The 17,284-nt window shown below is 45.3% G+C and overlaps 1 protein-coding gene across 13 annotated transcripts in view; it reads left to right on the top strand.

Annotated features, from left to right (window-relative positions):
• Positions 1 to 17,284, top strand: part of PIK3C3 (phosphatidylinositol 3-kinase catalytic subunit type 3) — a 199,313-nt gene that overhangs the window by 1,204 nt on the left and 180,825 nt on the right. For 5 of the 13 annotated variants that reach the window (XR_015061976.1, XM_085896485.1, XM_085896481.1 and 2 more), the window contains exons 1-4: positions 4,217 to 4,997; positions 5,301 to 5,391; positions 6,564 to 6,752; positions 8,731 to 8,874. Coding sequence is in view for 12 of the 13 variants with exons in the window: in XM_085896485.1 (XP_085752611.1) it covers positions 5,312 to 5,391; positions 6,564 to 6,752; positions 8,731 to 8,874 (413 nt within the window). In the remaining variant the exon portion in view is untranslated. Of the gene's footprint in view, positions 1 to 4,216; positions 4,998 to 5,300; positions 5,392 to 6,563; positions 6,753 to 8,730; positions 8,875 to 17,284 lie in introns of those variants that run through there. The other 8 variants (XM_085896489.1, XM_085896487.1, XM_085896482.1 and 5 more) reach the window with 5 other exon arrangements.

Genomic DNA, 17,284 nt, shown 5'->3' with positions numbered 1-17,284 from the left:
GGTCTTGATCCCCGGAGATAACATGGTCTTGATCCCCGGAGATAACATGGTCTTGATCCCCGGAGATAACATGGTCTTGATGATCCGGAGATAACATGGTCTTGATACCCGGAGATAACATGGTCGTGATCCCCGGAGATAACATGGTCGTGATCCCCGGAGATAACATGGTCGTGATCCCCGGAGATAACATGGTCGTGATCCCCGGAGATAACATGGTCGTGATCCCCGGAGATAACATGGTCGTGATACCCGGAGATAACATGGTCGTGATACCCGGAGATAACATGGTCGTGATCCCCGGAGATAACATGGTCTTGATCCCCGGAGATAACATGGTCTTGATCCCCGGAGATAACATGGTCTTGATCCCCGGAGATAACATGGTCTTGATACCCGGAGATAACATGGTCGTGATCCCCGGAGATAACATGGTCGTGATCCCCGGAGATAACATGGTCGTGATCCCCGGAGATAACATGGTCGTGATACCCGGAGATAACATGGTCGTGATACCCGGAGATAACATGGTCGTGATCCCCGGAGATAACATGGTCTTGATCCCCAGAGATAACATGGTCGTGATCCCCGGAGATAACATGGTCTTGATCCCCGGAGATAACATGGTCGTGATTGAGCGCCATTTCCATCCCGTCTGGGTTCCATCGCTGACTGGGATGGGTTTGGTTCTAAACTGCCGTTCTGGTGAGGTGGATGCTGTCTCTGCCATGTGGGTGTGGATGTGGACCTGGCTGTCACGTCTTGGTCCGTATTTGGTCGGTAGACATGAAATATCACACGATATTATGTCTTACAGTGGTGGGAGAGGTGGACATGCTACAGGCGTGATGGATGGATGGAGGTGGACTTGCTACAGTCGTGATGTATGTGGACATGCTACAGGCGTGATGGAGGTGGACATGCTACAGGCATGATGGATGGATGGAGGTGGACTTGCTACAGTCGTGATGTATGTGGACATGCTACAGGCGTGATGGAGGTGGACATGCTACAGGCGTGATGTACGTGGACATGCTACAGGCGTGATGTACGTGGACATGCTACAGGCGTGATGTACGTGGACATGCTACAGGCGGATGGAGGTGGACATGCTACAGGCGTGATGTACGTGGACATGCTACAGGCGGATGGAGGTGGACATGCTTCAGGCGTGATGGAGGTGGACATGCTACAGGCGTGATGGAGGTGGACATGCTACAGAAGTGATAGATGGAGATGGATATGCTACAGGCATGATGTACGTGGACATGCTACAGAAGTGATGGATGGAGGTGGACATGCTACAGGCGTGACGGAGGTGGACATGCTACAGGCGGATGGAGGTGGACTTGCTACAGGCGTGATGGAGGTGGACATGCTACAGGCGTGATGGAGGTGGACATGCTACAGAAGTGATAGATGGAGATGGACATGCTACAGCTGTGATGTACGTGGACATGCTACAGGCATGATGTACGTGGACATGCTACAGAAGTGATGGATGGAGGTGGACATGCTCCAGGCGTGATGGAGGTGGACATGCTACAGGCGTGACGGAGGTGGACATGCTACAGGCGTGACGGAGGTGGACATGCTACAGGCGTGATGGACCAAATGCCCCCTTTGTGTTTACATTTTCTTGTATTTCTGTGAAGGGATTGCAGACGTCCTTAACCAAATCGATGTATGTTGTACCTCAGTATTGTCATGGCTTTGCACTTTTTTGTTGAATGATGTGATTATATATGAACAAATGAAACGCATTTATATCCACTCAACCCAACGGCCAACCGAAATTAATAATCATTCCTGCTAAATGCACGTTTTGAAACCTAAAGCAACAAAGGGGCATGTTTATTATTTACGACCAAATACCACCGGTCGCATCATTGATGGGAATACCCAGAGACCCAGACACACAAAAAAAAATAAAATAATGGAAGATAAGAGGGAGGTTGGCAAACAATGTTATGTTATGCTTTATTTGGGTGGTGTATAGGCAACTGACAGCTGCCTCATTCGCTCCCAAAAAGAAAAATAGAAAGAACCCATGAAGTTATGTGCATGAAGAAAAAACATACCTACTGCTGAAAATTCAAAATAGGAATACTGTGTACTGTGAAGGGTGCAGACTTGTAATACCCTCCCCCACCTGGAGCAGTGCTACACGATACGCTTTTACATCGAGAATTTGCATCCCTCCCTCTCCCCCTCCCCCTCCCCCTCCCCCTCCCCCTCTCTTGTCAGAAAAAGAATGTGAACCTCTCCATTCATTAACTGGTTGCACCCCCTTGAGCAGCAATAACTTCAACCAAACGTTCTCTGTAACTCTTGATCAGTCCTGCACATTTGGCTTGTCGGAATTTTGACCCATTCCTCCTTACAGAACTGCTTCAACTGAGATATATTTGGGGACTTTCTTGCATGAACTGCTCGCTTCATGTTCTCCCACAACATTTCGAATGGGTTAACGTCTGGACTTTGACTTGGCCGTTCCAAAACGCAAAATCTCTCCTGCTGCAGACATTCTGTTCTAGATTTACTTGTGTGTTTAGGATTGTTGTCTTGCTGAATAACCCACTTTCTGTTAAACTTCAGCTCACGAATGGATGCCCTGACATTCTCCTGTAGAATTTGCTGCTACAACCCAGAATTCATGGTTCCGTCAATGATGGCAAGCCGTCCCAGTCCTGAGGCAGCGAAACGGCCGCAGAATCATGATACTCCCACCGCCATGCTTCACGGTTGGGAGGAGGTTCTTATGTTGGAATCCCGTGTTTGGTTTTCGCTAAACATAACGTTTCTCATTTAAGCCAAAAAAATTACACTTTCGACTCATCTGTCCACAGAACATTCTTCCAATAGCGATGCAGGTAGACATGCCACCTGGATGGTCCAGAAGGATCATCCAGGTGGTCTTTGGCAAACTTGATACGGGTGGTTCTTCTTGGAGAGCAGTGGTTTCCTCCTTGCTATCCTCCCGTGCACACCATTCTTGTTCACCGTTTCCTGATGGTGGACTCATCAACATTGACATTTGCCAAAGCAAGAGAGGTCTGCCGATCCTTAGACGTTACCCTGGGGTTATTTGTGACCTCCTGGATTATTGTACGCCTTGCTCTTGAAGTGATATTCATTGGATGACCGCTCCTGGAAAGAGTAACAATGGTGTTGAATTTTCTCCATTTGTACACGATCTGCCTGACAGTGGATTGGTGGAGCCCAACATCTTTAGAAATGGTTTTGTAACCCTTTCCAGACCGATGAGCATCGATAACTCTTTTTCTGAGATCCTCTGAAAGCTCTTCTGATCGGGCATGACACGCCCTCCACAAACCTGTGTGGTGAAGACCAGACCCTGACGGTGATGAACAAAGATTATTTTTGTCATGTTGGACAAGGCCACCCAAACTCACTCCTGATTGTCATCCCAAATGATTGAAACACCTGACTGTAATTAGCCCCTTAATTGAGCTGATTAACCTCGAGGTTCACATACTTTTTCTGACAAAGAAATTGAATGTTGGATCATTTTGCTCAATCAATAAATAAATGAAAAAGTATATATATACATATATATATATATATATATATATTTTTTTTTTTTGTGTGTGTGTGCTATTTGTTTAATCAGGTTCAGTTCTCTTTATCTATTATTAAGACTTGATGAAGATCTGATCACATTTTAGGTCAAATTTATGCAGAAATACAGGAATTTCTAAAGGGTTCACAAACTTTATCTCACCGCTGTATCTGTATCTGTATGCATGTATATGTATATGTGTATATGTATTGTTACAGATTCACCTCGAGTAGGGGAGTTCTCAGATGCACTTACCGGCCGACAAACTGCGGATAACTCCGCGGCGTGACTGATTGCTAAGGAACCACAGACAACGTCTGAGATACTTACTTTAGGTCACGTCCAGCGTCCAAATCCCGCTTTGCCTTCCTGGATGATCCTTTGCCACCTTGATAAAGATACGGCCGAGCGTTACCGTAGGTGGACACGCCAGCTAATGACTACCCATTTCAGAACGGTTGAGATGAACTCCCTGCTACTGCACACGATATCTAACCAATAGGAGCAGACAAACGGACAGTTTGGAAAAGATTTCTATTGATTTAGAAAAAATTACTTGTATACAACCGGTGTCACAGTCGAGAAATCCTGATGTTATGCACATAAGCCCCTCGTTGTCATTCACTTTCGCAGATGTGAACAGGTGCCACAGTCATTCCAAGAAACAAAACGACAGAAAGGGATAGAGAAAGAAGAGAATACGACGGGGCGTATTTGCAGTTTCTTGCTCACCTGCACGCGAGCTGGGGGTTCACGTGGGTCCAAATATGGGAGGCGAGAAAGGTGCAATGCAAACTGTTTTGAGAGATGCAACGGTGAATGCGTGTGGCATTAGATAAAATGGCATGAGGTGCAACAATCGGTGAGTCCTGTAAAGGACATTTGTTGCTTTGCGTTGATTGCTCGTGCGTCCAAAGGGAACGTGGAAGAACAGAGATAGAAGAAAAAGATTGCTTAAGTCAGTGTTTCTGGACGATGCGCTCTCCCCTGGATTTGCCCTTCTGCATGGCACTGGATCTCGCTCGCTCTCGTATGTTCTCCAGCCACCAGTTCCTTCTGCAGACACCAGCTCGTTCGGTCTCTCCGTTCCCAGGTGCGCTTTGTTCTGGACTCAGGTTCAGACTTTTAGAAGCCCTATTCTGCACTCCACCACATCTTCTGCACTCCACCCTATTCACTCCACCACGTCTGGAGCTCGCTTGATCCGCTCGCCTGCCCTTGGACCGTTGTATCTCCCAGCGAAACCCATTTGCTCCTTGAAGCCTGACAGCATGGCGAGTGAGATCTCATGGTGGGGCGACCGCCAAAGGTTGGACAGCACCTATTTCGGCAGTGTTGTTTATTCCTGTGCCATGTGGCGTCTCTTTGGTCGACCTTGATGTTGCTGTTGGGGCTGGTAAAGCTTCGTCAGCTGGTAAGGCTTACCTTTTCTCACCGTGGCTCAGCCCTTCTTGCACAGTCTGGAGTGCCATATCCATTTAATCCTTTGATGAAAGTGGCTTGTTGGGGTGTGATGTTTGTGCAAAAAGTGTTGAAAAGTGTGTGTCAATGTGCTGTAGACGTGTGGAGAGGGATAGATAGTCTATAGGCCTACTATGGTTTTTTGTTAACCTCTGCCACCAAAGGTGAAGGAGGTTATGTTTTTTTCACACCTTTCTGTCTCTTGTCTGTCCGTCTGTCTGTTTGTTTGTCTGTCTATCTGTTTGTTTGTGTGCAGGATATCTCAAAATGTTGTGGACGGATTTGGACGAAACTTGGTGGATGAGTTGGGTAGGCGACTACAACAAGCTGATTACATTTTTGTTAAGGTACGGATGCAGATCAGGCCTATCAGTGGGATACAAAGTGTAAACTGTTCAACCTTGTAAAGCTATGCGGTCTACCAGGTGCTGTTCCAGTTACTGAGTCATCACAGCTGTGATTGTTGTTGTTATTTGGATGCTCCTTCTGTGTACTTTTATATATATTTTCTGTTGCTTTATGAAGTATTACTATATATAATAATTCTGTGTGCTCCTTCCTCATCCTTCTAAAGGGTTCTTCCGTAGAACAATAAGCGTCACTGTTGTAACCATTACATTAAGTTCCCCGTTCCTGCATCTTAATTCTGGAAAGGACTTTTGAAACCGGAATCCTTTATTAACGAGATCCAAATTTTATTTTTGACTATTCTATCACAGTGGGAACCATGAAAGCTCAGTTGTGCTTCTTCTTCTTCTCCCTTCGTTCTCCTCCTCTTTTCCCTTCGTTCTCCTCCTCTTTTCCCTTCGTTCTCCTCTTTTCCCTTCGTTCTCCTCTTTTCCCTTCGTTCTCCTCTTTTTCCCTTCGTTCTTCTCCTCTTTTTCCCTTCGTTCTCCTCCTCTTTTCCCTTCGTTCTCCTCCTCTTTTCCCTTCGTTCTCCTCCTCTTTTCCCTTCGTTCTCCTCCTCTTTTCCCTTCGTTCTCCTCCTCTTTTCCCTTCGTTCTCCTCCTCTTTTCCCTTCGTTCTCCTCCTCTTTTCCCTTCGTTCTCCTCCTCTTCTCCCTTCGCTCTCCTCCTCTTCTCCCTTCGCTCTCCTCCTCTTCTCCCTTCGCTCTCATCTTCTCCCTTCGCTCTCCTCCTCTTCTCTCCTCCTCTTCTCTCCTCCTCTTCTCTCCTCCTCTTCTCTCCTCCTCTTCTCTCCTCCTCTTCTCTCCTCCTCTTCTCTCCTCCTCTTCTCCCTTCACTCTCGTCTTCTCCCTTCGCTCTCCTCCTCTTCTCCCTTCACTCTCGTCTTCTCCCTTCGCTCTCCTCCTCTTCTCTCCTCCTCTTCTCCCTTCGCTCTCCTCTTCTCCATTCGCTCTCCTATTGTTTTCCCTGTTCTCTTCTTTTCCCTGTTCTCCTCTTCTTTGTGTGTGTTACACACACATGGAGGACATGTCTCCTTTTAGTAAAAGATGACAAATAAGTCACCCCTTGGTACACCTTTTTGACTTTGTTCATTAAAAAATTATATTTTTCAGAGGGAGCTTGGAAGGGAAGAGAGAACAGCAGAGTTTCAAAGAGCTGCTGGAAGATCCGATGCTCAAATTCTCAGGCTTGTATGAAGAAGGATGCTCTGACCTCTATGTAACTTGCCAAGTGTATGGAGATGGTAAATCCCTGGGACTGCCGATTCGTACCTCTTACAAGGCCTTCAGCACACGATGGAAGTATGCTTTCACCACTTAATGTTTATCACAACAATTACTTCTATTTGTTATATTTATGTTCACCATATACAGACCCTTGATAATTCGATAACTGACAATTCAAATTGATTATTTTGAATGAGGCCCGCTGTTGACCGTTCTCACCAATTTGAATACCAAAAAATTTGAAGAGGCCTGGCTTCTTTTTGTCTTTTTTTTTTCCTCCTCTTTTGTTGCAGCTATCACTTCTACTTACTGTATATAGCATATGGTAAGTAAAACCACATCTGTTCGTGTATGCTACTTTACTCTGCACTGAAATTGGTGAGATTCAGTGTGGAACTCCAAGTAATTCATGACGACGTAAATGAATGAACAAACCAATCGATCAAGTTTGCTGATTCAAAGTTCTGCCAATTTGAATGGTTGCAGAACATATTTATTCAACCTGTCAAGAGTCCACTGTACATCAAACCCTTAAATATCGCCGGTTTTGACCAATCGCGGGCAACCTCTTATGCATCGATTTGGTTATCGCAGGGTTTAATTTCGACCAATCGTGGTTTTTGAGCTAATCTGTGATGGCTATCTTGCACCACGAACCTTTTGTTGTTTCTCGTAAACCGTTAATAATAACTCGGAAGGGTAAAACGATGGAGAAAATAAATGATTGTTGTCAACAGTTTTGACTTCACACACACAATTGTAAATCAGCGACGCTGCTGCGGTGCAAGTGCTGGGACACGCAGTGTGTACAGTACTGTACTGCACCTCTCTATGTCAACACGATGTTCCAAGTAATCTTCCGTGTGCTCGTAATCAATTCCTTTGTTTTATTTCATTGTTACCCTGGATGATTTTTAACCATGGCTCCAAGAGGAAAACTGCAGCTGGTGGTGAACTAAGAAAAGGACCAAAAGGACGTGTCCTTTTCAGAGGGTGTGAGCTATTGCTGACACCACGAGGAGCAAACTCCAGCTGGGAAAGCAATGGCAAAACCATCCAGTATAGTCCTTGTTCAGAAAGTTGCGTCGGTTACATCAACGCTCTGAAAACTGTGATACATCTGAGAGTGAGAAAGGTATATGGGTGTTTCGACAAATTACAGAAGGGTAGGGCTGCATTTAATCTGCTTCATCACAGAAGGAGACTTCATCGTGAAGCCAATTGTATATTTATTTTACATGTTTATTTAAATTGTGATGTGTTTATTTTTTGGCTGTCGCCCACCTTCCTCTATATGTTCTGGAAGCCTCGGAACCTAACCGTCTTATTCCCATAAGAAGTTGGTTTTAACTATTGTGGCATTTCTAGGAACATAACCCCACGATATTTAAGGGTTTATTGTACTATATTGTAATTTTTTAAACGCCAGTTACATTTACTATTTTATTTTGTTTTGTTTTCATTGTGCAAAGGGAGCAAAATATCTAACACATCACAGATGTTGCTGTTTGTCTTTCTAACCATGTAAACTTATCAAAACTATCGTTTTCTCTTTCGAATCAATTAAACCAGTTGACTACTACTTTGTTTTACGACACAGAGGAGATCACAAAAAGGTGTGCACGCATAGCGGGACATTTCATCTTTGGAAATATGACAGCGCAGTCGACCACAAGCTCTTGTGATGTTTGCAATTCACAGGCTTTCATTCAATTAAATTCCAAATGACTGCCTGCTCATAACCATGACACTATGTTAACCTCAGGTGATGGGTTACCAGCAAGATAGCAAGAGCTAATTCAATGGTGTAATTTAATATTTTATTGCAAATGATGAATTGTATTTTGTGTCAGCGAGGGGGTTGGGGGGTTGGGAGAGGGGGGACTTTGTGACATGCAGGTAAATTCTTGCAAATAAGTTAGAAAATAATTTTGTGTTGTTTATTTTCAGGAACCCTTGTATTTGTATCACTTTCGCGATCATGCAGAGAACATATGAATTTGTATGTGGCTGCAAAAAAGTTTAATTCCCCATTCATGACTGGTGGCTGCAGCTGGAACGAGTGGATAAAACTGCCCGTGAGATATGCCGACTTGCCGAGGAATGCACAGCTGGGCCTGACAGTATGGGACAGCTACGGACCAGGCAAAGCTGTGCCGGTGGGGGGAACAGCGGTTTCTCTTTTTGGAAATTTCGGGTTGGTTTCTGCCTCTTCTGGAGTATTTTTTTTAATGTTCAGTGTAACTTCTGCTTTGCAAAGAAACTGCTCCTTCTATTCAGGATAGAAGCCGTTTCCAGCAGCCCCGTTTGATAAATATTTATTTGACAAAGTTATGATAAACTACATTCCATGTTGGACTTTATTTGAAAAAAGGATTTTTGAGCAATGCATCGAAAAGGTGGACTCGAGAATCGGAACAAAAACGACGCATCAGTCACAGCCATGGTGATGGACTTGGAGATATTCAGGCCACATGGCTTGCAACGGTTCGTTAATGGCTCGGGTGACATCACATGACCCGCAAGTTGTTTTTAAAACATGAAATAATGACGTCTTTGGCTACCTTGCATCGTATGTCATGTGAAGTACGCCCACCTCTCACCCTGCCTGTGAAACCTCCAGCCTATCATGTCAGCCTTCTTGATGCTTCACTACACGTAGTCCAAATAACCAGATCTTGATCGGGTGACTCAATTCGTTGTTTATAACAGCAATTAGTATAATTTACCAACACTCAATGCATTCTATGCTTGCGGAGCTCAAGTATAACATCTTATGCAAAATATTAACTTCATCGATACAAGCAGAAATATATCATGGAATAATACAGTTGAAGACGTGTTCAAGACAGTTTTATTAATTAATTTATTTTAAAAACAACTAAAACGGCCGCCAGGCTACCAGTCGGCAATTTTTGAGCACGTGCAAAGTACGACGTGCCGTGTGCAGAGTACAACGTGCCGTGTGGAAGGACCACGTGCAGATTACATATTGTCGGCTATTTGTGCACATGGTTGATCAAAGAGTTCTCCATATGCGACGATCGATATGAGTCGTCCAACCACGTCCACACCACGGAACCAGCTACATCATCCAGCTGACAGGCTACGGATTCTGTGCAATGTTAAGAAAGTGCAACATCAACTTGTGCCATCCTTGCCAGCAGTACTCCTGGTTAATGATAAATCTTTGTGTAACCAGTTTGATGACTTTGAAGCAACTCTGGCTATACAGCACAACATCCATCTCATATTAAGAACCGAGACGCTGTTTTCTTCAAATAAACTATCCATTTCTTACCAACTGTCCAATTTTCATCGATATCATTGAGATCGTATGGAACACGCAGGAGTTGCCTTCGATGTCTGTAGTGATGTGAGATCCAGCATAATATTTGCCGATTTTGTGTGCCTGCTTACCAAGAAATCCTCTGGATTAAGCTGACATCATTGGCCTTCATACACCTTCAAATTAACATTTATTCCTTCGTTGTATATGCACCTCCTCATTCGCCGTATCAGCAATGTATTGTCGACCATATAGTGCATATTGCTGACCTGGAAAACTCCACAGAAAGGGCTGCTGTTCTTGTTATGGGCGATTTTAATGAATTATGTACTGATGGCATTGAGCACCATATGCTGATGACACAGGTGGTGAAGTAACCTACAAGAGGAGACTCAATATTGGACAATACTGTATATTTATGAGCATTCCTGAACACCATGCTGAACCCGTTGTATGTGCCACCACTGTACTGTTGTCGTCCATCCACATCAGTCAATCCAGCCCAGGAAAGGAAACGGTTTACTTGAACATCATTTCGTGAGTCCTCCATGAGATCATTCGGACAATGGGTAACTTGGTATCCATCCATCCACTGGAACCATACTCTGTACAGAGCGCCGGTGCTGCTGAAGCAGTCTCCTGGGCTATTGGGTACAATCCTGGATGGGTCGCCACTCTGATGCAGTTATTCGGTATCAGTGGCATGAATTAGAGTCAATATTGATGATCCCGATTTGATGGCGGTTTAGCTTCATAGTTCCCATAACTAGCCAGTAGAGACAATTATTTTCCGAATCTGGCATTCGGCATAAATCCGCAGACGAGCCATGGCTGACCAGCAATCTCAGTTGCCTGATCTCGAGACGAGTTGCATCATACAAACAGGGCAACAATGTCCTGCTGAAACAACTTTGTAATTTATTTCAAAGAGAAATAGAAAAAAAACGCAAAAAAAATAAAAATCTTCTATAAGCAGAAGATTGAATACCTGAAATTAGTGAAACCTGGTAAATCGCACAAAAAATTATAAATCTGATTGATTTCAAAAATATATCTCCCCAGTTATCAGAAGCAGACAAGACATCTCATGATTTGGTTAATGAACTTAACTCAGTGCAAATACTCGTGAAATGTGTGTTATCAGCTCATGACCTTTCCAGCTTGCCCTCGTATTTTCCCGCACCTTTTCCTCCCCTAGTGATTAGTAGACATGAGGTTTATATGCATCTGCAACAGCTTTATGTGTCGAAAGCACCTCATCCGAACGATGTGCTAACCCGATTGATCAAAGAGTTTTCCTATGAGATATCAGGTCCTCTCACCACAATTTTAAACAAATGTTTACAAAGGGGATTTTTCCCAAACAAATGGAAGAATGCCTTGGTCTGTGCTGCACCAAAGAGCCTAAAGTAACCGAGTACAAGCAATGACGACCAATGTCAGTCACTCCAGTTTTTACTTCCGAAATCTAAAGATTTCGTAAGTATATTGATGACTTCCATCATCTGTTTGTGTGTTTGTGTGTGCGTTTGTGTGTGTGTTTGTGTGTTTGTTTGTAGGCACGATAACACGAGAGTGGAAGAAGTTACCAATGTCAAATTACACCACGTGATTCAGGAGGGTGATGGCTAGCGCTGATTAGATTTTGGTCAAAATCGGTCAAAGGTCAAGGTCACATTGAGGTCAAACATTCGATTTTTGATGGTTTGGTACAGAAGCATCGTAGAAACTTCTGGTTTGCGTCGCGACCTTCTCTAGAGACAGCTTTTATTAGACAAGGTCAGAGGTCAAGTTGACGATTTCGTAAGTACCAGTCTATGACTGCTTGTTTTTTTTTTGTTTTTTTTTTTCCAGTTTTTGAGGGGTTTTTGGTGGACTGGTTGGTGGCAGATCTCAGGCCTCACATTGATTCTGCTCAATTTGCCAACAAAGGGGTTTTTTTGCCGAGTCCGGCGTTGGCTCTTCGTGAGCACAACCAGTCTGCCAGCAGGAGTGAATCCGAATACCAGCAAGGTGCATTGCATCAAACAGGTCTGGGGTGAACGTGCGCCCAATGATATCAAGGTTCATTAAGCCGTCGCAGCCTGTCTCTGCTGTGCACAGCACTCTGCCACTCCAAGGCTCCGTACACTGCTGGAGCTGGATCTCTGGTTTACCTCCAAGACGTCCTCCATGTTGCTTCTCTCAATTGCTCATCGCTTCACCTTTTATGGCAACCACGCAAGGTACTGGTTGTCAGGTCAGGTCAGATTAGATCTGTGACTTGCTCCAGGTACCATGCAAACCTGTACTAACCTGTTTCATGGTCGGGTTGTCAGCGACTAAACCGTCTCCCCCACCAAGTTTTCCGGTGAGGAGGGTGTATCCATATGGACAGCCAGCAGGATTAAAAACAAAACCTGTCAAAGGGCGGAGGAGCTCCTTGTAAGCCAATGGCCATCCATATCAAGTGCCCAACTGTGTCTGCGGACATCCTCCTGCAGTTGGATTACTTTTTTTTTTAGGAGATTGGTGGCAGGATTTGCACTCTGGCCACCGTAAAACCCTTCGTTCCACAAGACTCAAGAAAAATGCAAAGAAAATTGAAAACCCACTCCGTGGGAATACATCCTGTGCAGCTTCCCTTCACAAGGCAGCTCACCGGATGACGGAATTTGGGCAAAGCCTTCGGGACCCCCACTCTTTGATCGGAGGAAAATCATGCGGTAACCTTCCCGGATCAGATTACGGTAGTGTGCATCAGGGTGGTGCTGCGGTGTCGTCCACCAGATGGCAGTGTCCTTGAGTTAACCTGAGGCAGTCCCTTTGGGTGGGTGCCTGGAGTATCCTATCCCTAATGGAGGATGATCACCTGTCTCTGTTATCATCTGAGCTCAAGCGTTTGAACGTCGGTATTGCAGCATTCTCTGAGGTTCGGAGACCGGATTGTGGCGAGATCATGGCAGGTGGTTTCACCTACAATTGATCTGGTTGCTCTGATGGTTACCATGCCCCAAGGAGTTGCTGTAGCTGCATCCAATAAGCTGACTCCAATGATAATTGAGGTAACACCAGTCAACAAGTGTATTATGAGATGAAGGATTCATCACTCCTTGGGTGTTATTTCAATGGTCTCTGTTTATGCTCCGATTGATGCGAGTAATCTCACTGAGAAGGACGCATTCTATGCCACGCTCAAGTCTGTGGTTGATCAGTGCCCCAGGTGAGATGCTTTTCTTGTCTTAGGGAATTTCAATGTATCGACTGGAACACATTGGGATGGTTATGAGACATGTGTGTTGGTCCCCATGGATCTGGAACTGTGAGCCAGAATAGCACTAAGTTCCTTGACTTTGCAAGAAGTAATGGATTTAGGGTGGCTGGTTCATGGCTTCAGCACACACAGACTCATCACTGGAGTTGGTATTACAACGCTGGTGGTGGGGGCAAAGGAGATTGATCATGTGCTCATTGATGGTCGCTGGAAGATGATCCAGAACTGCAGGGAGTGCTCAGTTCCTCAATACCAACCACAGGCTTGTTCTAGCAACTCTGAAGCTGCACCTTAAATCTGGGAGAATGGTACCATCCCAGATTAGGCTGGATGTTGGCAAGCTCAAGGATGAGAGGGTATCTGAGGAGTTTGTGAGCCGAAAGAGTGGGGATTTGGGAGGTCTGGGTGCTTTGTGGGATCCTGAAGAGTTCTGGAGTGCCTTCAAGACCACCATCCTTGATGTTGATGGATGTCTTGGAACTCACCTTCGGACAAGGAAGAATTTTGTCTCTCAAATGACACTGGATACCATTGACCAAAGTCGTAAAGCTTAGCTGTTCAGGGAGTTGAAGCGTAAAACTGTGCGTTTGCTGAGGGTAAACAAGGAGGCCTATGTGTGGGGAATCTGTGAAGGGGTAGAGTATCACCTATGGTGAAGTGAATGTTGTCCTGCTTGCAGGGGAATTTGCGCATTGCGTTCCTCTAAGCCCATCCCTTGGTGTACTGCAGTTCGAGTGGAGGGTGGTGGGCTCTTGACAGAGGAGTCCGGAGTGAAGGCCCGCTGGGCTGGTTACTTTGAGCCGCTGCACCAGGGTGATCCACCATCTGTTGAGTTGGATGTCAGGGGTGTTACTATCCCTATTGCTGACCCTCCAATCAACTGTGGTCCACTTCATTTGTGGAAACACAGGTTGCGGTGAACCGGTTGAAATGGGGTAAAGCTCCAGGGATCCGTGACATCCATGCAGAACTTGTCAAGGCTGGTGGAAACGCTGTAATCGTGTCGTTGCATGCAGTTCTGTGCTCTCCCTACAACACAGGCATCATCCCAACTGACTGGAAGAGGGATCTTTTTGTCCCATTCTGGAAAGGGAAGCGTGATCGCCAGGGCTGCAACATCTACCGAGGGGTGACGGTGCTCTCAGTGCCGGGCAAGGTCTTTTCTCAGAAAATTCTTCATGGGGTTCGCCATCATCTGCTTCAGTACTAGCGCCCAGAGCAGTTAGGCTTTATCCCAAAGAGTTCAACGATTGACCGTATTCTTGCTGTTCGTGTCCTCACCGAACGCAGATGAGAGTTTCGGCAGGGGCGGCTTGCAGCTTATGTTGATCTCTGCAAAGCGTTTGATTAGGTGAATCAGGATGCCCTCTGGAGGATTCTTGGTCTTCGTGGGGTGCCACTAAAACTAATCAATCTGATGTTTGAACTATACTCTGGTACTGAGAGTGCTGTGAGATGCTGTGATACCACCTTTGACTTATTTCCAGTTGTTACTGGAGTTCATCAGAGGTGTGGTCTGGCCCCCACACTTTTCAGCATTTGTGTGGACTGGATTCTGGGGAGGTTGTCGGAGAGATCAAGCTGCAGTGCATCATTTGGGTGTTTGGGTGAAATGTTAAGATCTCTGACCATTATTTCACAGATGATGCAGTCATCTTTGCAGAGACTCTGGATATCCTTTTGGGGGCCCTCGAGGTGCTGAACGAGGAGCCAGAGCCGCTGGGATTATGGGCTTCCTGGGTCAAAACTTCGATCCAGGCTTTCAATGACATCTTGGATGCTGCTCTCTTGTCTGTACCTGTTTGTTGTGAGGATGTTGAGGTCATAGAGAGATTCACTTACCTTGGCAGTGATATTTATGTCTCTGCTGGCTGTGAGCCAGAGGTCAATAGACGGCTGGGTCAGACCGGGGGAGTCATGAATTCACTGGATCATGGAGTGTGGCGCTGTCGGTACCTGTGCAGGACGAAAGTTTGTGTCTCCTGGTCCTTGGTGCTTCCAGTCTTGCTCTGCGGATGTGAGACTTGGACTCTGACCAGGGATCTGAGATGGAGACTTGATTCCTTTGGAACCAGTTATCTTCGCAGAATCCTTGGCTCTTGCTGGTCGGACTTTGTGTCCAACGAGCGTTTGCTGAGAGAGACTCAAATGAGATTTGTTACCTGCATAGTCCGTGAGTGTCAGCTGTGGCTGTATGGACATGTGGCTCGTTTTCCTGACGCTGATCCTGCTCACCAGATTCTTTCTGGTGAGCCCGATGGAGTGGAGGAGGCCAATGGGCAGACCACGTGCCTCGTGGTTGCAGCAGGTTGATCGGCATCTCAAGGAGATGGGGATGGGCCAGGCATCTGCCTGGGTGATGGCCAGACTGAGGCCCCTGGAGTACCGGCGGAAAGTGGACACAGCTCTGCTCTGCTCTGGCACATGCTCCCAGACCTGACCTGACAAAATAATTGTAATATGTTTTACCTGTTTGCATTTAGTGGTTTAAGGTAACAATTAAGCTCCCCCACTTATCTAAGTAGTTTTAAGGTGCAACTCCTTGGGTCACTCAACAAGATAAACATGAAGAGCAAGGAGCTTTCCAAAGAAGTCGGACATAAAGTGGTGGAGAAGCTCTGTCCAGGAGAAGGTTATAAGAAGATATCAAAGTCACTCATTACCCCTTTGAGTACGGTGGAATCCATCATGAAGAAGTGGAAGACGTATCATACCACCCAGACTCTATACAGCTCAGGTCACCCATCCAAACTCAGTGGCCGAACAAGCAGGAAACTGTATTGAGATGTTACTGTCAATCCAACAATGACTTTGAAAGATCTGCAAGACTCCATGTCTGGGACAGATATTGGTGTTCATCAATCAACAATATCCCGTTCCCTTCACAAAGCTGGTTTCTATGGACAGGTGGCAAGAAGAAGCCATTACTGAACAAGACACATCTAAAAGCTCACATGGAGTTTGCAATAAAGCATCTTAATGATACTGCAGGCATGTGGAGAAAAGTTTTGTCGTCAGACGAGACAAAAATTCAACTTCTTGGTCTAAATTCAAGGCATTATGTTTGGTGCAAACCCAACACTACACACCACCCAGTCAACACCATCCCTACTGTGAAGCATGTTGGTGGCAGCATCATGTTATAGGGTATTTTTCATCATCAGGGACTAGCAAGCAAGCTTGTCAGGACAGAAGGGACAATGGACAGTGTAAAGTACATGAGAATCCTTGATGAAAACCTGCTTGAGTCAGTCATGAATCTGAAACTAGGTAGGAGATTCAGATTTCAGGAGGACAATGATCCAAAGCACAAAGCTTAAGCCACACTGGAGTGGCTGAATAAGATTAAAATAAATGTTCTTGAGTGGCCCAGCCAAAGTCCTGATGTAAACCTAATTGAACATTTATGGTGACACTTGAAGATTGCAGTCCATCGACGATCCCCATCAAACTTGGCACAACTAGAGCAATTTCACATGAAGAATGGGTAAAGATTTCACCATCTCACTGTGTAAAGCTGGTAGAGATCTACCCACAAACACTCGTAGCAGTCATTGCTGTAAAAGGTGCTTCCACCAAGTACTGACCTAAGGGGTTGAATACTTTTACAACCAGTGAATTTTTGATTTGTACCTGTTTTTACAGGTATTCCTGACTAGTAACTTCCTTCAACTTTCACAATGTTTAGTTTGATCTCTTCAGCCTGGAGATCACCTCCATCATGCCTGGAGCATGTCCACCGAGGAGGAATTAACACCTCAACTGTTTTATTTTTTTGCTGATTATATAGTTCATTTAGCTTCTCTTGTACTTCAAATCAACTTTTCTATGAACGAAGGAAAAAATGGGGGAATTGTCCGCATCAACTTGTAATTCCCACGTCCACTTGTGATTCCCACGTCCACTTGTGATTCCCATGTCCACTTGTGATTCCCACGTTGACTTGTGATTCCCACGTCAACTTGTGATTCCCACGTTGACTTGTGATTCCCACGTCAACTTGTGATTCCCACGTCAACTTGTGATTCCCACGTCGACTTGTAATCCCCGCATCAACTTGTAATC

This window comes from Eptatretus burgeri, chromosome 9, assembly GCF_056783735.1.
Source record: "Eptatretus burgeri isolate ZD-2024b chromosome 9, Ebu_testis_v1, whole genome shotgun sequence".
Lineage (NCBI taxonomy): Eukaryota > Metazoa > Chordata > Myxini > Myxiniformes > Myxinidae > Eptatretus > Eptatretus burgeri.
This window is presented reverse-complemented; position numbering and strand designations above follow the sequence as displayed.